At 41.0% G+C, this 24,927-nt stretch overlaps 1 protein-coding gene across 5 annotated transcripts in view; it reads right to left on the bottom strand.

The window, feature by feature from the left end:
* The window catches only part of cacnb4a (calcium channel, voltage-dependent, beta 4a subunit), a 354,954-nt gene that overhangs the window by 16,649 nt on the left and 313,378 nt on the right, over positions 1 to 24,927 (bottom strand). For 3 of the 5 annotated variants that reach the window (XM_072579848.1, XM_072579847.1, XM_072579849.1), the window contains 3 exons: positions 19,208 to 19,359; positions 13,982 to 14,077; positions 7,321 to 7,506 (listed from right to left, as the gene is read on the bottom strand). In XM_072579848.1, the coding sequence (XP_072435949.1) occupies positions 7,321 to 7,506; positions 13,982 to 14,077; positions 19,208 to 19,359 (434 nt within the window). Of the gene's footprint in view, positions 1 to 7,314; positions 7,507 to 13,981; positions 14,078 to 19,207; positions 19,360 to 24,927 lie in introns of those variants that run through there. The other 2 variants (XM_072579851.1, XM_072579850.1) reach the window with 2 other exon arrangements.

Below are 24,927 nucleotides of genomic sequence, written 5' to 3' on the forward strand. Positions count from 1 at the left end.
GACAGTGGACCTGGCAGATGGATTCCATAGATGGGAGGTTGGCCTTTGTGATTGTCCAGGGGGAGTTCACCACTCTCTGTAACTGTCTCCGACCTTGAATGGTACAGTTGCTATACCAGGTAGTGATACATCCAGACAGAATGCTCTCGATGGTGCACCTATAAAAGTTGGCACGGGTATTCGCCATCATGCCAAATTTCCTCAGCTACCTGAGGAAGAGACGTTGTTAGGCCTTTGTCACCAGTGTGTCCACATGAAGAGTCCAAGAAAGCTTGTTGTGAATGACCACTCCCAGGAGCTTGACAGACTTGTTTGTTGCAGACTAGCAGCTATCCATTGCCATGATAAGAGAACTCAATTATCTTTGGAGAAGATGAGTATCAAGATGGTGAAAGATGAACTAGATGGACTATTGGCTTCACCCATCCAGTAATTCCTTTGTTCATTAAAAAGAAGCTTGAGTAACATTGGCCCAATTAATTCCTTAGAGTACCAGTGAAACGTTTAATGTGATTCACTGTAAATTGTATTCAGATTATGCTCCCAATGTTTGCAGAATGACAAAACTTTGCTATCCATTGTTCACCAACTGTCTACATTGTATTTTGATTGTTACCAAGGCACTTCCATGTCCATTTGAGCCTTTGATGTATCCAGGATTTAATAGCTGGGCTCGTGAGTTTGATACCAAAAACCAACTTGACACAATGGTGTTATGAGTCTAGATTAGAGCACAGCAGGTCAAGCAGCATCCAAGGAATAGGAAAATCAACGTTGAAGGGCTTTTGCCCAAAATTTCGATTTTCCTGCTCCTTGGATGCTGTCTGACCTGCTGTGCATTTCCAGCACTACTCTAATCTCGACTCTGATCTCCAGCATCTGCAGTCCTCACTTTCACTATAATGGTGTTATGAGCCAGCCCAGCTGCCACTACTTCCTTGGCCAGCACACTCATCATTTCCTCACAGTGAGAGCTATTTCCTGTCCCTAATCACAAGCCCCTTCCCCCACACCCCACATCCCCCACCCCCAGCCAAAACCCAGATTATCCATCTCCGCAAGTAGTCATGGAAATGAGAGTTGTAAAAGAATGACTGACCTGCTACTATCTAGATTGTTACTTATCTATAACAAGCAGAAAAAAACAATGATAAGGCTTTTGGTTCCTCTATAGGGACCAAGTGACATCTTCTTGGGGAATAGCAGCTATTTTCCAAGCATGCCTAGACAGAAGAGATGCTTAATTATTCTTTTCTTTTAACTTGGACATTATCCAAACCTAAGGGGTAATCCTGCGGAGTCAGCACTGGTCCCAGTCCAGCTCTGCATCGGTCTTTTTCTGCCATATCTTGTCCCACTCAGGCACTTCATAGGCTAGTGGTGGACCTTCCCCTTGTATCAAGGACTCTGTACTGCAATCAGAGGCAGTGCCATTGGAGAGATGTGGGGAAAGGAGTCAGCTGCAAGGGAAGGGGTGAATCTCAGATAGAGCCCAATTATTTCCACTGCTGAGTTCTATGATCACTGACAAGTGACATTGAACTAGGGTCTCTGTTCTCCATTCCCCTCTAACCACCCCTCAGTCTGGGAGCCTGCAAGAAACCTCACATGTTTACTCCTTGCATGCAGGTCCCTACAGTGGCAGAAAAATGAGCTGGTGAAATTGGATATCATCTGCCTACTTGATATTGGGTGGGAAAGCTGTCAATGGCACTGGCTGGGAAGGTAGCAGGGTCCCCAATTAGCACCTGAGAACCTCATTTCTTCTTGCCATGGGTAGGGCAAACATTCCACCTCTAATGTCTCAAATGAAGATCTCCACTTCAGCATCTTTGACTGGCCAAATTTCGTTTCTCACTTTTTCTACCCATCTATAATCTATGCTTTTGGCTAATCAAGAAGTGCAATTAGTGAGGTAAATATTGAATCCTTTGTATTTTAGATAATAGCACAGTTTTATAGTCATGTACAAAGTATAGCTGATGTGTTGTTAACAGAAAGTTTCAGGGAAATGTCGTCTTTTACTTGGAAATTTGTGTACCGTTTTGGTCTCCTTACCTATGAAAATATATATTTACCAGAGAGCCTTCACCAAGTTGATCCCTGAGGTCACAGGTTCGTTGAATAAGGAGAGACTGGGTTGACCATATACACTGGAGTTTAGAAGAATGAGGTGGGACCTCAATGAATCACATCAAATTCCGACGGAGAGATGGATCAGGGGGTGATGTGCCTCCAGCTGTTTGTTTGTGTGTGTGTGTGTGTCTGGACCAGGGGGCTACAGTCTCAACATATGTGGTGGACCATTGAGAACTGAGATGAGGAGACATTACTTCTAGAATCCTTAACCATTAAAAGACTGTGGAGGCCAAGTTACTGAATGCATTTAAGAAAGAAATAGATAGATTTCTCGACATTAAAGGCATCAAGAGGTATGAGGAGAGAATGAAGTGTGGTATTGAGATATTGAATGGCAGAGAAGGCTGATCAGGGTGAATGATCTAAATTTACTCCTTTTCCTATATTTCTAATTGAACAGATCTGATTTGATTATCCCTTTTTTGCTCAGGGTTTACTAGTTCGCAATCAGGTATATTGTTTCCCTTTGTGTTACATTTAGAACATAGAACATAGAACATAGAAGAATACAGCGCAGTACAGGCCCTTCGGCCCTCGATGTTGCGCCGATCAAAGCCCACCTAACCTACACTAACCCACTATCCTCCATATACCTATGCAATGCCCGCTTAAATACCCATAAAGAGGGAGAGTCCACCACTGCTACTGGCAGGGCATTCCATGAACTTACGACTCGCTGAGTGAAGAACCTACCCCTAACATCAGTCCTATATCTACCCCCCTTAATTTAAAGCTATGCCCCCTTTTGCATTGCAGTTTATAGCAAACAAATTTTCTCATTTGCTATTATGCCACACTAAGTGTCCTTTCTCTCTATTCTTTATGACCTTCTCAATGACAGGACTCCCCTGAAGATGATACTTCAATGAAGAACAGTTGCCAGGCACCATCATATAAATTTGAACCAAACCTGTATTAGACAATGAGTTAAAGGGATTGGTGCTGGTGCAATTTCACCAAATGGAACGCAGAAATTCAAAAAATGCTTCAAGACGAGGGAGAAGAAGGTCTCTCAGCTGGAAGGTGTACCTGTCCAGGGCTTTCAGAAAGCAATTCTTGTACTTGAACCTCAGCAATGACCAATGTTTGATGTGCCTGTGCTTCACAAAGGAGGTCATCATTGACATCTTCCTGTTGCTACAACCCCAGAGCATATCACCAATGACTGAAGATGGAGCATGACCTTAAACTCAAATGCATCAGGTTCCTTCCAGGCTGCTGCTGTGAACCAAATATTAGTGACATGTTTCACTGAGGAATGCATAAGGAAGATCACTGAGATTCACTTTGCAAAGGAATTTAACTTCATTTCATTCCCTTTTGTCAGAGAGTGGTTGGTGAGGAATGCTTAAGATTTTGGAAGGATTGCAGTCTTCTGCATGCAACAAGGTGTCATGACTGTTATAAGAAAGATATTATTAAGCTAGAGAAGGTTCAGAAGAGATTTACCAGGATGTTTCTGGGTTTGGAAGGCGTGAGTCATGAAGAAAGGCTGGATAGGCTGGGACTTTCTTCACTGGAGCATAGGAAGTTGAGAGGTGACTTTATAGACATTTATAAAATCATAAGAGGAATAGATAGCGTTAATTGGAGGTGGCTTTTCCCTATGATGAGGAATTTCAAGGTTGGGGTCATACTTTTAATGCGAGAGGAGAGAGATTTAAAGAAGATATGAGGAGCAAATATTTATATAGAGGGTGGTTCGTGTGTGGAAGGAACTTCCTGAGGAAGTGGTGGATGCAGGTACAGTTACAATATTTAAAAGACACTTGGATAAGTACATAGAGTCATAGAAATGTACAGCATGGAAACGGACACTTCAGTCCAACTCATCCATGCTGACCAGTTATCATAACCTAATTAAGTCCCATTTGCCAGTACTTGGCCCATTTCCCGCTAAACCCTCCCTATCCATATACCCATCCAGATGTCTATTAAACGTTATATTTGTACCAGACTCCACCACTTCTTCTGGCAAATAGGGAAGGTTTGGAGGGAAATGTGTCTGGAGCAGTCAGGTGGAACTATTTAATTTGGGATTATATTTGGTATGGACAGGTTGGACCAAAGAGTCTGTTTCTGTGCTGTTTGACTCTATGACTGCCTGCACACTGATTCCAAGCACATGGCAAAATAACTTGAGGCATTTGAGAAACAAAGAAATTCCTCTTAGCTAGTATATGATCATGCAGGTCATCTATGACCAATTCCTGTCAACTGTCACAATGTAGTCATCTTGCTGAAACTCTCTGATATCTATAGTGTATCAGCCATCACTGAAACAAAAGAGTATAAAACTAGGTGAGGAGGGCTGTGTGCTAATGACATGGCTAATGACATGGCTCATGACTCCAGTTTCCAACACTAACACACATGTGCAACATGAAAATGAGAGTCATGCACCCGCAAATAATTCAACAGAGCAGAGTTCTGATATCCTGAAGCTTCCAAGTTCTGGTGGAATCCTGCAATAGTCAGCTGAGAAAGTTTCAGGATTTGTGGTGATTGGCAGCATACTGCACAATCTCAGCATCATGAAGAAACTGCCCCTTCCACCACTTGTGAGGCAAAACCATGAATAGGATTATCGCTGATAGGACTACATCCCATTCTTGCCTATCCTTGAAAAACAAAAGGGGACAGATTATCAAGAATTTAGCTATCTTGGTCTTAAACATTTTCACAGGCTCTTCTTCCACTGCCTTTTGACAAAGAGAATTCCAAAGACTCTTAATCCTCTGAGAAAAAAAGTTTTGAATCATCTCTTTCTTAAAAAGATGACCACTTATTTTGAAACAGTGAACCCTATTTCTAGAGTTTCCCACATGAAGAAGCATCCTTTCAACATCCAATCTGTTGAGACTTCTTGAGGTTTTTCTTGTGTTCCAATCAAGTAGCCTTTTACTCTTTTAACTCCAGCAATTGCAAGCTTATTCTGTTCAACTTTTTCTCAAAAGAAAACCAGTCCATAACCTTCTCTGAACTGCTTCCAATGTTTTTGCATCATTCATTAAATAAGGAGACAAGAACTGTACATAGCATGTGATCTCACTAACGTCCATATAACTGAATCATAATCTCTCTTTTTTTAAAACACATTTCCTCTCACAGTACAGTCCTAATTACTTGTGTACCCACATATTTAAATTTTCTTTTTCATGCACTAGATTAGATTAGATTAGATTACTTACAGTGTGGAAACAGGCCCTTTGGCCCAACAAGTCCACACCGCCCAGCCGAAGCGCAACCCACCCACACCCCTACATCTACCCCTTACCTAACACTATGGGCAATTTAGCATGGCCAATTCACCTGACCTGCACATCTTTGGAATGTGGGAGGAAACCGGAGCACCCGGAGGAAACCCACGCAGACACAGGGAGAATGTGCAAACTCCACACAGTCAGTCGCCTGAAGCAGGAATTGAACCCGGGTCTCTGGCGCTGTGAGGCAGCAGTGCTAACCACTGTGGCACCGTGCCACCCACTAGCCCTCTCCCTACTTGGGAAGTTGAGGTCACAAGAAGGTTTGGGGCTGTGGTGGTTTCAGAAGCAAGGAGAGAGGGGTGGCAGTTGGTGGGGGGGGAGGAGGGCGGGAGGGAGAGCCCCCAATTCCCATTGAAAACTCTCTTGCTCATACAATTGAGTGCCAACAATGAGGGATCCCCTCTCTTCATGCCAGTGGTGGTGGGATGAGGTTCTTAGATGGGCATTAATTGCCATCCATGAGGTATCACACATCAAAGTTAATCAGAGGTGGAAACTGGCAGATCTAGATGCAACATTCTTCCAACTTCTTAAATACACACCCATCTCCAAATCTGCCTCAGGGAAGTATTAAGCTTCACCCACTACTTTCTCACTGCATTTGTACTGCCAAAACTGCATCAACTCACAGTTCTCTGTATTAAATCCCATCTGTCTCTTGCCTGCCCAGTCTGCTAGCCTAAGACTTGTTGCATCCATTTGGCATGATCCACACCGGTTGCCCCAATTACAACTTATGTACCTTTAGCAAGTGTTGAAATTTTACACTGTATTCCAACGTTCAAGTTTATGTATGCAGGAAATATAGTGTACATAATTTTAATAAATCAAAAATAGCAATGATACTAGCACTAGCCTTTGAGAGACTACCACAGTCTACCATCCTACAGTTTGAAAAACAACCACTTATCATGACTTACTGTTCTCCATCCTTTTCTTCCTTAATACTTCCTTCTCTAACCCAACTTTTGATTTCCTGACCTCTGTTTCCTTACGACAGTTTGTGTTAAGTTTAGTTTTACAATGTTTTATTAAACATCTTGGACATTTCTTACGTTAAAGATGCAACATAAATTGTTGTTAAACCTAATAAGACTGACTGCTTTTTTCTTTCCACTGAGGTAGGATTTAATGAATAAATAGATGAGTCTCTGTGATAAGCTGTGATGTACCTGTAGCCTCAGTAGTCGTGTGCCTGTACTATGCCAAAAGATTGGAACCTGTACGGCACAGAGTGTGCTGCTTTGTAGCTTCACCATTCGGTACAGTCTGTTCACAAATGCCATTTAAATGTAACTCAGAAATCTGGCATGAGCTTTTATGAAGATTTGAAGAGGTCAGTCTGTATGCCAAGTATTCATCAAAGTCATCAATTTATGACCAAGCAATTCCAGTGCAAATGACATAGGTCTATGCCATTCACAGCACATCACCTCTGATTGGGATACTGTAAGTATTGACCAAATCCATGTTAATCAGTTAACACATGTCCTAGGTCAAGCCAAAAGATCAATGTGTTTCTTCACATAAGTGCTCGAAAAAATCATCCACCAGTGATTCTTTACTTTGTTCTAAGTTTCGTTTAGATACGCTGACATGAAACACAAGCACAATTGGCCTTCTGACCTCCTTCTGTGATGTAAGATTTGAAGGAATTAGGAAATAAATGTGACACTTGTAGATGCACCACCATGCAAGCATGTTACAAAGCATTTAGATGATAGAAATTTCTTATCTATGCATGGATTTTAACTACACCCATAGCTTGAGGAATATCCTAATTATGGTAAACAATTTAACATTTGTACACCTTGGTATAAGTGTCTGAGGTGTTCAGATATTTGTGTTGAAATAAGGGTCATAGCTTACTTCGTCCCATTACTTCCACAGGTAACCACATTGTTTGTGTTCATACCTGCAACCCAGAGATAGCTGAAGGATATGTTGACAGTGCGGTACTACCTAGGTTTCGGCCCAGCAATGGATTCAGTGGTGCGCTGCTGGGAGTATGTGTCGCACGCCAATATGTTTCAAGGTATTCTGCCAAATGCTCACATGCATCCTCCAACTGATTTTCATCCAGGATAACATCAAACATTTCCTGTCAAATTGAACAAAAATAATAAAATCAACATTTTTAAGACACAAATAAACATTTTCTAAACAAGAATTACATTTTAAAGTAAAGTACAGTTTAAAACCTTACAAAACAAACTCCAAATTTAAAAGATCAGACAGTATGTTATTATTTTACAAAACAGACCTCTTGTGAAATTGTTCATGGCAAGTTAGTGGATAAGGTGAAGTATACACAATGCAATGAGCCAAATGGCCATTTTCTGTGCTGCAAGATCAATGATGCTCTGATCTAAGGGTTCAGAAAATTTGCCATGTCCAAGATTTAACATAGTGAATGGGTTAAATTTTGAAATTTTAACATTTTTAGTCTTTATACTTCCAATTGGAGTTTGGTTGCCCAATATAAATATAATGCATTCAGGCTGCTCAAAATAAGATCCTAAATAAGTTGTAATTATTAAATCAATAATAATTCATATTATTACAAGTAGTGATGCAGATTAACAAGGCCATAAAAAGTACAAAAAAATTACATTAGTCACTGGATTTTCTTAACTCGAGGAATAGAACTGAAAGGCACAGAGGATGGGTTAACGCATTTCAAAACTCTGGTGCAACCACAGTGCAGAGTTTTCATCTCCAATTCTAAATAAAAGATTGAGGTATTGGACGTCATGAGAAAGTTTTTAATGTGAGTAATCACCACTGAGATGCTACAACTAACATGAAAGACTGATGGTTAGCACAGTGATCAGTGCTGCTGCTTTATAGCACCAGGGTCCCAGGTTTGATTCCAGCCTCTGGTGACTGTCTGTGTGGAGTTGTACATTCTCCCTGGGTCTGCGTGAGCTTCCTCCCACAGTCCAAAGATTTGCCTGTTAGTAGATTGGCCATGCTAAATTTCTGTAGTGACTGGGGATGCGTAGACTAGGAGAAAGTGAGACTGCAGATGCTAGAGATCAGAGTCGAAATGTGTGGCTCTGGAAAAGCAGCAGGTCAACCAACGTCTGAGGAACAGGAGAGTTGACATTTTGGGCATAAGCCCTTCATCAGGAATGCAGACTAGGTGGATTAGCCATGGTAAATGTAGGCATTGGGTATGAGTGAGAACTCAGCAGTGGGTCTGTGCAGACCCGGTGGGCTGAATTGCCTCTTTTTGTGCTGTAGGGATTCTATGGTTCTTTCAGACTGCGCTTCCTTTCTCCAGTGAACACAAAGCTGAGAAGACCACCTAGAGGTATTTAAAAGTTTGGATATTGTTTTTAGGGGATAAGTAGAGGAGACCTTTCCACCATTTTAAGGGTGGGGAGGCTGGGAGCCTGAAACTAGGAACCATGAACATATGATCATCCAAAATTCATCTGTTTTATGCAAGTTCATTCAAGTTTGGAGTGGTGTAGTCTGCACTGGAATATCAACCTGTCTGGACTAAGTAGAAGAGTTCTGTTGAGTAAGCTAAGAATTTTATTGCATTACTGCAACTATTTATCGATTATACGAATACCATCCACATTATGACAAATACTGTCAAGCGCGCCAGGTCTATTTCTGACAAACTCCTTCTTTAGTCTGACCAAGTCCCTGTGATATTATCACAATGAGAACGCAGTAAAGCATTAACCCACAGTAAAGCAGTAAAGCATATAACATCTCTCCCAAAGTCTAACCTATCTCCCAAATCTCTGCTTCACAAACTCAGACAATTCAGAGGTTTCACTATTCTCGCCGAATGGATCCTTTTTGGTCATGGAAGAATAGTAGTTTGTGGGGTAAAAGGCAATTGAATTGGATTGTCTTCAAGGTGATCTTAGGTCTGTGGTTTCCCTCTATTCCCAGGTTCACTGTTCAGTTCATCCCAATAAATAGTCTGTGAATGGGTTCAACTGTAATAGGGTGAATTTCCTGTTATTCCTTCACACTGTCCCTTCAGCAGTACAGTCAATATACCATCTCCATTGTTTCATATCTCCATGGAGAACTGCACCAGTTCTGTTGAAATCCCTGCTCCACACCTGTTTCCCATTTCCTATGTCTGGCAGATTGTTCACGTTAGCATTCATTGTGATATAAAATAGGATTTCTCTTTATCATGTACCATTAGCAAGATGGCAGTGCTGGCAAGGTAGGTAACATTGGGCTCCTGGGCCTGTCCATTCCAGGTCAGCCACATACTTCTTTCTCTTTTCTTTTTGTCTTCTTTCTTTTTCCTCATCATCTTCTTGTTGGCAGCGAAGGAGGTGTCATCGTGGAGGAGGCTGGAGCAGGACTCATAGCAAAGGTGTCAAGGTGGTGCTTGCAGCTTTGACTGAGTGGTGGGCCCAGTTTGGGACTCCTAGTGATGTTGGCAAGGTGGCAGCAGCGGAGCTGGGGACCCCTGGGATATTGGCTGGTCCCTGATTGGGGTTTCATTACAACCTGGAGACTGGAACATCTTTCAGAAACCCCAGAGATTTTAAGAGCCAAGTTTAACAAGAATGACATGTAAAGTTGGACACTATTTCTTACTATTCTGCCTTTTCTTTGTCAATTGAACAGAAGATGAAGCTCTATTTGAGTAATTTATTTTTCCTCATTCTGTAATCCAAAATGGAGCTGCATTATGGTGACAAAATATTTTTCAATGTATTTTTCCAAATACACGTGACAATAAAATCATACATTCATTCATTCAAAATCATGAAAACATGGGAACAATTTCATACGCAATAGCCTAGTCCTCAGCTTTCTGCTCATCAGTAGCTCTGCGAGCAGGAAGAACCTCCAATCCAACAGTGCTGTGCAGAAATCGGAATTCTTCTTGTTGAGTGAATTAGATTGTGGATACTGCTCGTCACGTGCTTACTTCCAAACTGGCTGCAAAATAGCTGAAACACTGATCCACAAATTGTGGCCTATTGTATGAAATGATCACATCAGGGATGCTGGCTGGTGCATAAGTTTCATGCAAGACACAGAAGTATTTCTGTGGCCGCATTGTGTAACTTCTTAACCTCAATCCATCAGAAGGATAACCAATGACGATGTGGTAAGTCTTTCTGTAAAAGACAAACAAACCCATCCTCACAACTTCCCAATCTGCAAGGTATTAAAGGGATCTACTCATTCTACCCCATAGATGGAACACACCTGACAATTGGTAATAAATTCCTCAATATTCCTGGAGATGCCAGGCCACCACACAACCAACAAAGTTCTGGTCCAGCACTTGGTGATTTCCCCAAGTGTCAATGGTGAAACCTCCTCAGGTTGAATGCTTTAATTAAAGTTGGGAAGGCCAATCAATCACCATTCATTAGCGCGTTATCAACAACAACGGCAAAATGTTTAGTGTTCAATATACATTTTCATGGCCTGTCATGGGTCAACTCTCAATGTGATATCAGCAGATGTTGGTGGATATTTTGTCACTCATTTGTTCTTGGTGAATTTGGCTAAACCAATCATGACTTGTTGGTCATTGCACCACCATGGACTGGATGTTTTCCGAGTTGGCACCATTTTGAAATAGTGCGCATCACTGCTACCCACTATGTTGTGATAGCATCCCAACATTTCAACCATATTGTGCTTAGGCTCCTTCAAGCCTGAAGTGGTTTGTCATTCAAATGTTTACTTTTCTGTTCCAAGTAGAAGTGCCTTGTTGATAGACAAGATGCTGCAACTATTTACAAATAATGTGATTATGAAGAACATTACTACAGACACTGTCAGGAGCATGTTGGACCCAGGTCTATCACCTACTAGTGCCTTCTTTATCCTGACCAAGTCTCTGCGTGATCATCACTGTAGGTGTTTCCCAATCAGGTATTAACCATTTCAGGCCAAAATACAACAAACTCCGATATGAATCCAGGAGAAGCCTCTTTGCCAAGACAGTGATTATAATACAGAATAGGTTACTACAGGAAGCAACTGAGGACATCTGAAAATAATAGAGCTGTATCTGAGGAGAAGCTGAACAAATAGGAGAGGAAAGAAATAGAAAGGTATGTTGAGGCTCATGTTAGGAATAGATCCCAATTTAAACTGGTTGGGCACACTGCCTAGTTTGTTTTCTACATTTTCTGTTAATTTCATGAACTGCATGCTGATTTTTTTTATTAGGTCCTTTTACATAAAAGAGAGATAGCTAAATACATCACCGAGACGTGACAAAACCATTTAAGAAGTATTTAGATGTATACTTGTGATTCCAAGGCATAGAAAGCTATGTGCTTTTCCAGCACCACTCTAATAGAAAGCTATGGGCTACGTGCTAGAAAATACAATTAGAACAGTTCAGTGGTTGCTTTAACTGATGCAGGTGTGATGGGCTGAAGGTTTTTTCTGTGCTGTAGTTCTCTATGACTCTAAAGAAAGCTAAAGAATGAGAGAATGAGATGTCTGGAGAAGAGATTAAAAGCTAGGACAAATAACATGTTTTTTCAGGAGTATTTTAAAGTTGAAAGGGAGGTGGGAAGGGCTTAATGAGGAGATGGTTCGAGATTGAGTCGTTGTCAGCGAGTGGATGTATACATGAGACTAGTGGCATACAAGCAGAATTGCAGGGAGGCAATGGTTAGTTGGTTAGGTTACGAAAATATGAGAAAAAGAGGCCTTGGAGTGCAAGAAGTTTAAACTTTAGGCATCGGGGAAGCAAAAGTCAATATAAAGAAAATCGGTGAGAATAGGGATAGTCAGATAGTGGTTGGGAGGGCACAATTTGCTGCAGAATTACATGTGATTAGCACAATATATTTTGATAAACTGGTGTTTAATGAAGGATATGGGACAGTTGGCCAGCAAGGAGAAAACTGGAGTCATTGAGACTGGAATTGAAAGAAATATGGGAATGTAAAAGGATTTTGGCAGCAGATGTGGGGAAATTTATTACTCCATTGGGCTGTGTTGTCTTTTCTTCATTTAAATAAATACAAAATGGCTACATCTTCACTATGAGCTATTTGAATGCATTTCATGAGTGGTTGCGTGGAATCTTAAGATTTTTAACTCCTGTTCCACATAGAACATTTGTTCATCAGCCAAAACTGTTCATTATTCTAGGATAATCCTGGATGCCAAGCTTTTGTCCCACTAGGATTAAGACAATCTGATCAGCTGCTTTCCCTGATTCTCTCTGTCTTTCTTGCTGACACCGAGTAAATCAAAAATCTTCCGCGGTTTTTCCCTCTGCCCTAGCTCTGAACTCTATTTCCTCTTTGTGTTCTCTCCGGTTTTCTTTCATGACCCTTCTAAATCCACCTTCTCCATTCCTGTTCCCTTGACCTATTTCCACTACACAGCGGACCACCCAATTTCCATTCCTGGCTCCCATATTAGCAGGCATAGTTTTAAACTCCCTGCTCAGATCTTATCCACCCTCTGCTGTAAATCTGGCATTGCCATTCCTTTGGTCAAAAAAACCACCTCTTGACACATTTAGGTTTGCAAAGTACCACCTCATTTTCAAACTCCCTGCCCTTTTCAAATTGTTCAACGTGTTGTTGCCTCCCAAACTTGTCATCATCTTTTTCCCAGAACACCGAATGTGGATTTTTCCAATCTAAAAAAAATTGCACATGGGATATGGCATGTCACTGGCTAGGCTAACATTTAGTGCCCATTCCTAAATGTCCTCGAGAAGGTGATGGTGAGCTGCCTTCTTAAACTATTGCAATTCTTTGAGTGGAGGACACCCACAGTGTTGTTCAGAAGGGAGTTCCAGAATTTTGACCCAGCAATGGAGGAGGAACAGTCAAAACTCACCCAAAACTCCAATACCTATATTACATCTTAACACGAGCCTCATTCACCAACTATCTCTGTGGTCACTTACCTAGACTAGCCGTCTGTTAAGCAACATTTCAATTCAAAATTCTCCTGCTTGTTTTAAATACTTGCATAGATTCACCACCTCCCTAATACTGTCATCACCTTGAGCCCTATCGAAGTCCAAGATATCAGTGCTCCTTTTGGCCTCTTAATATCCCTGATTTTAATTGACAGCAACCTTTACCTGCCAAACCTTTAGAATTCCTTCCCTAAACCCCTCAATCTTTGATTCTTTCTTTGCGACACTCTGTGACACCTTCGTTTTTGAGGAGATGTCTGTTATAGCATTCATTTTGCCTTATGTTGCTTGGAATAGGTTCCTGAGAATTGTGAATAGGAGACGAGCTTTTATTAAAGATGAAATATAAATTGAAGTTGATGCCATTATTTGCAACCAGTACAGAAACTTCGAATCATAGATGCCAACTTAATTTTCTTTTAAGGAAAAATAATTTGAACTAAGTCCAATGCTGGAACTTATTCATCTGTGGGGAGGCTCAAACTTGATCTTGAAAGGAAAGTATTGTTTAACATGCTGGAGCCAAAATTACCAAAACCTACACTTACAAATAACATATGTTGACTGCAAGAGGCAAGCACAAGCAGCAAACAGCTACTCTGTGCATTGTGACAATGTTTTTAACTTGTTAGACTGGAATGAGAACAATTGTTGAATTATTACATACTGGAGGGCATTGGGCCAGTTTGTCGGCTGCTACCAACTGGACATTGAGGTTTTTACTCTGCGACTTTCCCCTGGACTTTATCAACCTCTGCAGCACCTGGTGAAAACAAAACAAAATTTTCAATCAAAGTAATAACTGCTCATAACATTGAAACTCTGGCTATTGGAATTTGGAGAGCTAATAAATCTTAGGCAGAAATGTTCTTCAGTAGTGACCTTCTCTCACATAGATATAAAGACACAGATCACTTCATTTGTATTTTCATCCTGCACCATTCCTTGGCCCAAAGCCTGGTCAATGCATTGGACAGAATCCTGATACAGCAGTGAGTGTCCAGACAGTGAGACAGGAATTGAGTGGGATCGCTGCTTAGAGGCTGAAAGAGACATATTGTTGAACATGCTGGAGCCAAAATTATCAAAATCTACGCTTATAAGTAACATATGTTGAATGCAAGAAGCAAACACAGGCAGCAAACAATTACTTTGTGCACTGTGACAATGTTTTTCACCTGGCTACAGGTAATCAAAGGGAGCTGAAAATGTGTTGCTGGAAAAGTGCAGCAGGTCAGGCAGCATCCAAGGAGCAGGAGAATCGACGTTTCAGGCATAAGCCCTTCTTCAGGAATGAGGAAAGTGTGCCAAGCAGGCTAAGATAAAAGGTAGGGAGGAGGGACTTGGGGGAGGGGCATTGGAAATGCGATAGGTGGAAGGAGGTCAAGGTGAGGGTGATAGGCCGGAGTAGGGTGGGGGCGGAGAGGTCAGGAAGAAGATTGCAGGTTAGGAAGGCGGTGCTGAGTTTGAGGGATTTTACTGAGACAAGGTGGGGGGAGGGGAAATGAGGAAACTGGAGAAATCTGAGTTCATCCCTTGTGGTTGGAGGATTCCTAGGCAGAAGATGAGGCACTCTTCCTCCAACCGTCGTGTTGCTATGGTCAGTTAACAGGTAATCAAAGGGAACCAATCAATTAGTTATGCTCAGTTGAGTGGCCCGGCCAATATGTCACCAGGGCAGGCTGAAACCACTGACTCCACCATCACATCATGGCAGTCAGAGGTGCAGGTACCTAAATGGGCAAATGTTTATTGATGGAGTTATGAATGCTACCTCGAACACTGGGCTCCAGTTTTATGGAGAGACTCACAGGGGACCAGAATCAGAGCCCTCAATTTTGGGTTTCTTTCCCTGTTAGGTGGGAGCAAATAGTAACACATGGATTTGTATATAATTTTTTGACACAATTAATTACTACTATAACAAAAGGCTGCAGTGCTGATAGATCAGTCTGTAAAGAGATGTGCTCACTGACGACTAAGTGACAGGGTACAACTGCACATTAAATGCTAGATGGAGCATTTGGAGTAGTAACAAAGAGTTATCAGCCTTTATTCTGGTGTCAGGGAAATGTCATTCAGCATATCATTCCAGTACACTGGCTCTCAAATAAGGACATCAAATGTGGTTGAGTCTTTATTGCTCTCAGAAGAGGCACAGCAAGACATTTATTTGAATTAAACCATTATGAATGTTTCAGAATCTAGACATCTCCCAGAGAAGAACATTTGACATCCAGACCCTGATAATTAGACATGTTAAAGTATTTTGGACTTTTCCAATATATTTTCCTTTACTATTTTGTTTGATAGATTTTTTAAAAAGCCGTTAAGTAAAGGAACTGCTTTTTAAAATATATATATATCAGTATACCAAATATACAAGGAGGAACTGTTGGACAAAGCTGGCATCAAATTTGGAGAAACCATGTACAATGCTACAAAGATTAGGGGTAGCCCTGAAGATTGGTATAATTTTACAAACCAGGAAAGAGTGATGAAAACAAAAGGAGTAAGTGAATAAGAGAGAAAATTCACCAAGCATAACAATAGCAAAAGCTTCTGCAAGTTTATTAAAAAGAATGGACTAATGAAGGTGAACACAAAGTGAAACTGGGGAATTAATAATGAGAAATAAGGAGATAACAGAGAATTTAAACAAGTGTTTTGTATCTGTCTCCATAGTGGAAGACACAAAAAAAGCATCCTAACAAAATAGAAAAACAGGGAGGCAACAGTGAGTGAGGAGTTTAAAACAATCATGATCTCTACAGAGAAAAGGGTAAGAAAAATGGATGGGACTAAATACTGACCTGTTTTCTAGGGAGTGGCATGCATTTGTTATAACCTTATAATGTTCCCTAGATTCTGGAAATATCCCAACAGATTGCAAGATGACAAATATGACACGTCTGTTCAAGAAAGGAGCGGATGGAAAGTAGTAAGGTATAGACAAATTTGTCCAACAGTTATCAATGGGAAAATGCTAGAAACCATTGTTAAGATGATGGTAGCAGAGCATTTTGAGAATCGTGATACAATAAGGCAGAGACACCATGATTTTGTGAAAGGGAAATCAGGTTTGACAGATTCTTTGAGAATGTAACAGTAGATATACTATATTCAGGTTTCCCAACAATATTTGATAAATCACCAGAAAGCATTTGACAAAGTCCTACATAAGAGATTATATTGCAAGATTAAAGCACATGGGATTGGGGAAATGTATTGAAATGGATAGAAAACTGGTTGGCAGAGAGGAAACAAGGAGTAGGAATTAATGGGTCCTTTTCAAATTGTCAGGCATTAACTGGTGGGATGCCACAGAGATCAGTGCTAAGATTCCAGCTAATCACAATATCTATTAATGATTTGGATGGGGGAGCAAAATGACCAACTCAAAGTTTGCACATGATACCAAGTTAGGTGGGAGGGTGAACTGTGACGACATACAGAGATGCTTCAGCATTATCTAGACAGGTTGGGTGAGTGGGTAAATCAATGGTAGATGCAGTATAATTTTGCTTAAATGTGAGATTATTCACTTTGCAAGCAAAAGCAAGAAGGCAGATTGCTACCCAAATGGCTATAAATTGGGAGAGGGAGGTGTGCAGTGGGACCTGGGTGTTCTTATGCACCAGTCACTGAAGGTAGATATGCAGGTGCAGCAGGCGGTAAAGAAGGCAAATAGTATGTTGGCCTTCATTGCAAGAGGGTGACTGTTGGAATATTGCATGCAATTCTGGTCTCCTTCCTATTGGAAGGATGTTGTGAAACTTGAAAGTGTTCAGAAAACATTTACAAGGATGTTGCCAGGGTTGGAGGATTTGAGCTATAGGGAGAGGCTGAATAGGCTGGGACTGTTTTCCCTGGAGCGTCAAAGGCTGTGGGGTGACCTCATAGAGGTCTATAAAATCATGAGGGGCATGGATAGGATAAATTAACAAAATCTTTTCCCTGGAGTGGGGGTGTCCAGAACTAGAAGACACATGTTTAGGGTGAGAGGGGAAAGATATAAAAGAAGACCTAAGGGGCAATTCTTTCATGCAGAGCGTGGTGCGTGTATGGAATGGCTGCCAGAGGAAGTTGTGGAATCTGGTACAATTGCAACATTTAAAAGGCATCTGGATGGTATATGAATAGGAGGGGTTTAGAGGGTTATGGGACTAGATTAGATTAGGATATCTGGTTGGCATGGACAAGTTGGACTGAAGAATCTGTTTCTGCACTCTACATCTCTATGACTCTAAAAGGTTTTGAGTACAGGATCAGGGATGTGTTGTTGCAGTTATACTGGGCGTTGGTGAGGCCACACCTAGAATATTGTGTGCATTTTTGGTCTCCTCTTCTGAGGAAGGATGCTCTTACTCTCGAGGGAGTGCAGTGAGGGTTTACCAAACTAAGGTTTACCAGGCTGAGTCTGGCGATGGCAGGACTGATCTATGAGGAGAAATTGCCTAGTTTAGGATTGTTTTCACTGAAGTTCAGACGAGTGAGGAGGGATCTCATAGATTATAAAATTCTAACAGGACTAGACAGGGTAGATGCAGAGAGGATGTTTGCGATGGTGTGTGTGTCCAGAATCAGGTATCACAGTCTGAGGATTCAGAGTGGATCATTTAGAATGGAGATGAGGATATATTTCTTCGCCCAAAGAGTGGTGAATCTGTGGGATTCATTACCACAGGAAGTAGTTGATGCCAAAACATTGAATGTATTCAAGGGACTGCTAGATATAGCACTTGGGGTGAATTGGATGAAAGGTATGGGTAGAAAGCAGGCTTTTGAGTTGGACAATCAGCCACAATTATGAATGTTGATTGGCAGAGAAGGCTCGAACAGTCAAATGGCCTCCTCCTGCTCCTATCTTCTTCTATGTTTTTATGTTTCTAAAAGGTTACTACACAAGATGAGAACTCAGTGTTGGAGGTAATATATTAGAATGGATAGAGGATTGGCTGACTAATAGGAAACAAGAGTTAGGATAAATGGGTCATTTTTAACCTGACAAACAGCGACCGAGTGAAGTACCACAGGGATAAATGCAAGAGTCTCGACTGTTTACAATCTTCATTAATGATTTTGATTAAAGGACTTACAGTATTATAGACAAATTGGCTGATGATCCAAAAATCGGCAGGAAAACAAGTGAAAAGGAGGATAAAAGAATATAGATAACTTAAGCGAGTGAGCAAAAACATTGAGTTTAATGTGGGAAAATGAGAGGCTACCCACTTTAACAGGTAGAAATGGAGAAAGACTGCAGAATGCTGCAGTAGAGAAGGATTAGGGTGGCCTTGTACATGAATCACCAAAAATTGGCATGCAATGGTGACCTCCAGGATGTTTATAATGGGGAATGCAATGATGGTAATGTCATTGAATATCATGGGGAATTGGTTAGATTTTGTCTTGCTGGAGATGGTTATTTACTTGCACTTGTGTAGACACATGTTAGCTGCCAATTATCAGCCCAAACCTGAAAGTTGTACAGGTCCTGCTGTAGTTAGAGATGAGCTGTTTCAGTATCTGATGAGTTGCAAAGAGTTCTGAGAATTTTGCAATCAGTGACCATTCTACTTCTGACCTTACAATAGGAAAAAGGTAATTGACGAAGCACCTGCAAATGGTTTAGCTGAGGTCACTCGCCCGAGGAACTCCTGCAGTGATTACTTTGAACAACAACTATCTACCTTTGTGCTGAGTACAACATGAGCCACTGGATAGTTTTCACTATGATCTCCACTGAATCCAAAACTTACTAGATTTGGAACTGCAAAAGCAGAATTAAAAAAATATTGCTGTTGCACTTAAGGGAGGCAAAATATATAAGGTAGATCTAAATATTTTAAACTCACACTTGCTATATAAATGTATGAAGAGTTAATTTTACCTTTGGAGAAGAAACTTTGACATGAACAATGATTGGTGCTAGGGAAGTCTTGATGAGCTGGGCAGGATGATTAATGGTGTCCGCATCTAAAACGACCAACTGTAAAGTTCTGGCCAATTCAAAGATTCTTTCAATTTCACTCTGTACTTCAGCTATTGAACGAAAAATGAGAAAACAAACAGATATAGTTTATTTGAAGTTACCAAGGAATAGTCATTATTTAGTGTAGCTTTTATGGCTCATGAAAGGGCACAAAGAAGAAAACAGGAGCATCAGATTGTCTGCAGCATTTAGCAATGTTTACCGATTCTCAACTTTCTCATGAAACTAAGCTTTATCGGCTAACTCCATTAGTTGTTGTGTTGTAATTGTGGGTTACGTGCATGACTCTACTTTACCTGTTGATATTCATCAAGACCTCACAACATTATCATTCCCTTTATTTTGTCCTGTCTTAAGTAGATTAATTATTTTCATTTTTCAAATCTGATACCTAAAAGGTTAATTGAACTTCTCTCTCTATAGGTCTAATCAATCATCAATTTATACTTTTTTTTCAAAAAATTGAGAATACTGTCTACTCTTGACTGTCCGTATCTCTCTTAGACATCACCTTTAGTGAGATTGTGCTGGAATGCACCAGAATAAACAGGGCTCTGGTGCAGATCCATCTGCAGTACTGTGTCTAACTTTGATCCAGTGACCTTAGGAAAGATGTAAAACTGTAAGAACTGCAGATGCTGGAAATCAGAAACAAAAACAGAAAATGCTGGAAAATCTCAGCATGTCTAGCAGCATCTGTGGACTGAAATCAGAGTTAATGTTTCAGGTCCAATGTTCCTTCATAACTCAGCTGATGCTGGCAAACATTTGCTCTGGTGGGGAATCTAGAAAACAGAGCCACAGTTTCAGAACAAAGTATCCATCATTTAGGAGTGGACTGAAGAAAAATTTCTCCATTCAGAGTTATACAGCATGAAAACAGATACTTTGGTCCAACCAGTCCACACCTACCATGTTTTCAAACCAAACTAATCCCACCTGCCCTTCAAATCTTTCCTATTCATGAACTTATCCAAATCTCTTTTAAATGTTGTAACTGTACCTTTCTCTGATCGCTTTCTCTGGCAGTTAATTTCAGACATAAACTGAGTAAAAAAAGTTGCCCCTCATGTCTTTTATAGATCTTTCTCCTCTCACCTTAAAAATATGACCCCTAGTTTCGAACTAGCAAAAAGACCCTTGCTATTCTCCTTGTCTATGCCCCTCAAGATTTTATAAACCTCAATAAGGTCACCCCTCAACTTCCCAGAATCCAGTGAACAACATCCCAGTTTTTCAAGTCTATTTTGACACCTCAAAACTTCCATTCCTGGCATTCCATTCCTGAAGAAGGGTTTATGCCCGAAACGTCGATTCTCCTTCTCCTTTGATGCTGCCTGACCTGCTGCGCTTTTCCAGCAACACATTTTTAAGCTCATTCCTAGCAATATCCTGGTAAATCTTTCTGAACCCTCTCCAGTGTAATAATAGCCTTTCAATAATAGGGTGACCAAAACTGCACACAGTACTCCAGAAGAGGCCTCAACAATGTCCTGTAGAACCTCAACATGATGTCCCAACTCGTATATTCTGTGAATCACTGGAATTGGCTATCTCAGAGGACTGTGAATTTTCAGTCACTAACTTTTCCCAAGGCAGCAATCTGTAGATTTTTGCATACAAAGGGGACTTAGAGACACGGTATACTGTGGGAAGGTGTTGTAGAGATAGAAAACCAACCATAGTCTTCTTGACTTGTCCAGCAGGCTGGAATAGCCAAATGACCTATTCCACCTCTTACATGTGTTGCCTCCATTACTGTCCACCACAAATCACTGGAATTGGGGTGGCGGGGTGGCACGGTGGCTCAGTGGTTAGCACTGCTGCCTCACAGTGCCAGGGTCCCAGGTTCAATTCCAGCCTTGGGCAACTGTCTGTGTGGGGTTTGCACATTCTCCCTGTGACTGCACGGGTTTCCTTCCACATTCCAAAGATGTGCAGGAGAGGTAAATTGTCCACAGTGTTAGGTGCATTAGTCAGAGGGAAATGGGTCTGGGTGGGTTACTCTTCGGAGGGTCGGTGTGGACTTGTTGGGATGAAGGGCGTGTTTCCACACTGTAGGGAATCTAATCTAAATCTGGAGGGTTTGTTTTCACTCCAATGCTAATGCTCTAGCACTAAGAAGATTGTTAAAAGAGGAAAGCTGGAAGCACAGTAAGTGGCTGGCTAGACCAAGTGTACCTTTTAATATAAAGTTTTCATTGACTGTGTTATGTTGTAATCTAGTGCTACATTGACTGATAGATCTATCACAGATTGCTTTGCTGATTCATATAATTTGTATTCATAAATTGCTCACCAGGAATAAAGTACTTGACTATTTTTAACCAGTTTCAGCATTCCCTTAATGTTCTCTGAAAAGATGAAACTGTGATGCAAATAGACTGCATTTAAACTATAAATCATCTGGAGATTGCAGCAATGGGTTTGACAGGTGATAATATAAATTCAGACCATAAAAATTTGCTTCAAATTGGTTAACGTTAAGGGATTTGCTCTAATCCTTGAAGTTACTGTAATTTTTAGACAATTGATCACACTTACTTGAGCAAACTCTACTTACACCCAAATTAGGTATAGAAACATAACAGCTACCTTTCGCAATTATTTAGTACAATAGTGCATTCACTCACCAACATTAGAATGACCAAAATTGTAGTGCAGGAAAAGAATTGTTAGTCTACCAAGCCTGACCAGCAGATTAATCAGACCAATTCACTACACTTTGCTTTGCAACGTATCCTTCTCTATTAGCTTCCTATCCACAGCCTCATACTATACTGACCAAAAGTTAACAGATTAAAGATAGAGTCATACATAATGGAAACAGATCCTTCAGTCAAACTCATCCATGCCGACCAGAGATCCCAAAATGACCTGGTCCCATTTGTTAGCATTTGGCCCATACCCCTTAAACCCTTCCTATTCGTGTACCCAACCTGACACCTTTTTAAATATTGTAATTAACCTGCATGCACCACTTCCTCTGGCAGCTTGTTCCATACACACACCACCCTGTGTGAAATAGGTACCCCTCAGGTCCTTTGTAAATCTTTTTGCTCTTGTCTTAAACCCATGTCCTCTAGTTTTGGACTCCCCCACCCTGGGAATAAGACCTTGGCTATTCAGATTATCCATGCCCCTCATGGTTTGATAAATTCCAATAAGGTCACCCGTCAGGGTTCAATGCTCCAGGGAAAAAAAACAGCCTATTCAGCCTCTCTCCTTAACTCAAAAGCTCTAGTCCCATCAACAGTTGTTGTGGTGCACCAATTGTTGACAAATTGTTGAGAAATTATGACCTAGACCTTCTGTTAGATAGATAGTTGCTACTGAGGTACGAACTGGAGTTACATATTAAGAATATGCAGATGTCATGATATACTGACAGTGGTGAATTGTTGGGGAGGTTGAAACCTCCACTGGCATCTGGAACAACCGATGAAGTCACCAACTGAGTTACAGTTGGACACTTTGAAGTATTGACTTACAATTATTTGCTTGAGAGGTTAGTCAAGGAAAGTTAGAAAAGTCAAGAAAATGTGCTCTAATTCATAACTATAAAACTGACCCTCAATAGTTACTATCTCCCTGATGGGCACAATCTCCCCCCAGAAACCACACTCCATCCTCCTGATTGAAAACTCCTTTCCTTACCACTCAACCCCTGAACCCTTAAGGACTGAGTTTCCCTCCAACTCCCACACTGACTCTCCCCACCATCCCCGCTCCCCCCCCCCACCTCCCCCCCAACACTCCCCCATCTCCAATCACAGACTGAATCAGAAGTCAGGGTGCCACAGGGTGGGGCAGATAATTAATGAGACACATTTGGTAAGATATAGCAAGAAATATCACTGGGCTTTATGGCAAGAATCACTCCAAAAAAACTCAATGCAAAATCGCACATACTGAAAAAATAAACTTAAAATTCAGCTCAGAGTATTGGAGATGTCAGGGTGATCTGAAAAGAAATGAATACTGACAGGCATGGAATTATTATCAATGCAGTTGCAGTTCCTGCAAGAGGTAGCAAATGCAAGCCATTTAGAAACCTGACACAGCAGTCAAAAAATAAAATATCATAGCAATTTTAGGATACTTAAGACATTTGAAACAGACATACAGCATAAATGTCCTGATATTTGTCAATAATCTTGTGCATTTTTACACATCAAAAAGCTCTCTACAACTGGGTTCAAAGCAAGCAAAAATCAAATTATCTGCAGACATGCCTGTGGATAAATAAATGGTGTTTCCATTGAGGCTATCTGCTTGAACCGTGTATCTTTTAATGCACCAGGAAATACCTTCATTGGAAGCTGCCTAAGGTACTTTTCATTTTGAAATGCCGCACACAGTTCTGCCGAAAGAAAATGCCACCTGACAGCACTGCAATTATGGAGTCTAATACTGTAGTTATGTTAGAAAATCACTTCAAAAACACGATGCAAGCTTCCAGAGCAGTGGAATCCAGCTCATTTATCTTACAGGCCAAATTCCACACAGGCCAAAAGCAACAGGCAGATTGTACAAATGGAAGATTGTTTATGCTCAGTCAGTTAAACTTCTGTCTGTTGCAATTTTCTGAATTAACTGGGAAAGATATGTGCACAACAGCAATTGAGAAACAATGCATTCATTGAGCACTCAAGCCAATCAGCAGCCATTGATAACAATTATAAGGAGGACTCTTGTGGCACAGTGGTACTGTATCTGTCTCTAAGTATTAACATCTCTGTACAGGATGATTAGAAAATATCTAGATAATTACAATACTGAGACAATTGCTTTTAGAAACACTAGAGGAAAACTATCTCTGCACTTTGACCTGCTAGAGACAACAGTGCCATTCCATACACTATCCAGCATCACTGCCGGAAAGAACATAGAACATAGAAGAATACAGCGCAATACAGGCCCTTCGGCCCTCGATGTTGCGCCGATCAAAGCCCACCTAACCTACACTAACCCACTATCCTCCATATACCTATCCAATGCCCGCTTAAATACCCATAAAGAGGGAGAGTCCACTACTGCTACTGGCAGGGCATTCCATGAACTTGCGACTCGCTGAGTGAAGAACCTACCCCTAACATCAGTCCTATATCTACCCCCCCTTAATTTAAAGCTATGCCCCCTTTAGAACATACCTACTTTAGTTAAATGTGACAAACAATGTCATGTTGAGGTTCATTTGATTGTAGCTACAGGTGACCATGTAATTTAAGAGTAGTTTATAGGACAAGAAGATCACCTTTTTTTTATTTTGGAAGTTCATCCATGACAAAATGAGGGAAAAGAAGCTTCAAAACACAGTAAAGAAAATATGTGAGCAAGATATTGATTCCAGCAAGGGTTGAGTCAGGTCAGGCTGGGGATGGGCTGGATCTGGTCAGGGAGTGTCAGAGCAATTGGGGGGGCGGGGGGGAGGGGGGGAGGTGGTGATGGTGTTAAACAGCAGGGAATCAGTTGTTCTGTTCAATACTTATCCAGAAATTAGAGCAGTTTCTAAGTGCTCAAATGTTTCCAGGGTAACCATTAAGAGCAGATGAGCTGGAATCCTGGGTATTTCTAGGTTTGTTGGAGGGCACCAGTCTCAGTGAAACTGCCCACCT

The sequence above is a fragment of the Chiloscyllium punctatum genome, chromosome 10 (genome assembly GCF_047496795.1).
Source record: "Chiloscyllium punctatum isolate Juve2018m chromosome 10, sChiPun1.3, whole genome shotgun sequence".
Lineage (NCBI taxonomy): Eukaryota > Metazoa > Chordata > Chondrichthyes > Orectolobiformes > Hemiscylliidae > Chiloscyllium > Chiloscyllium punctatum.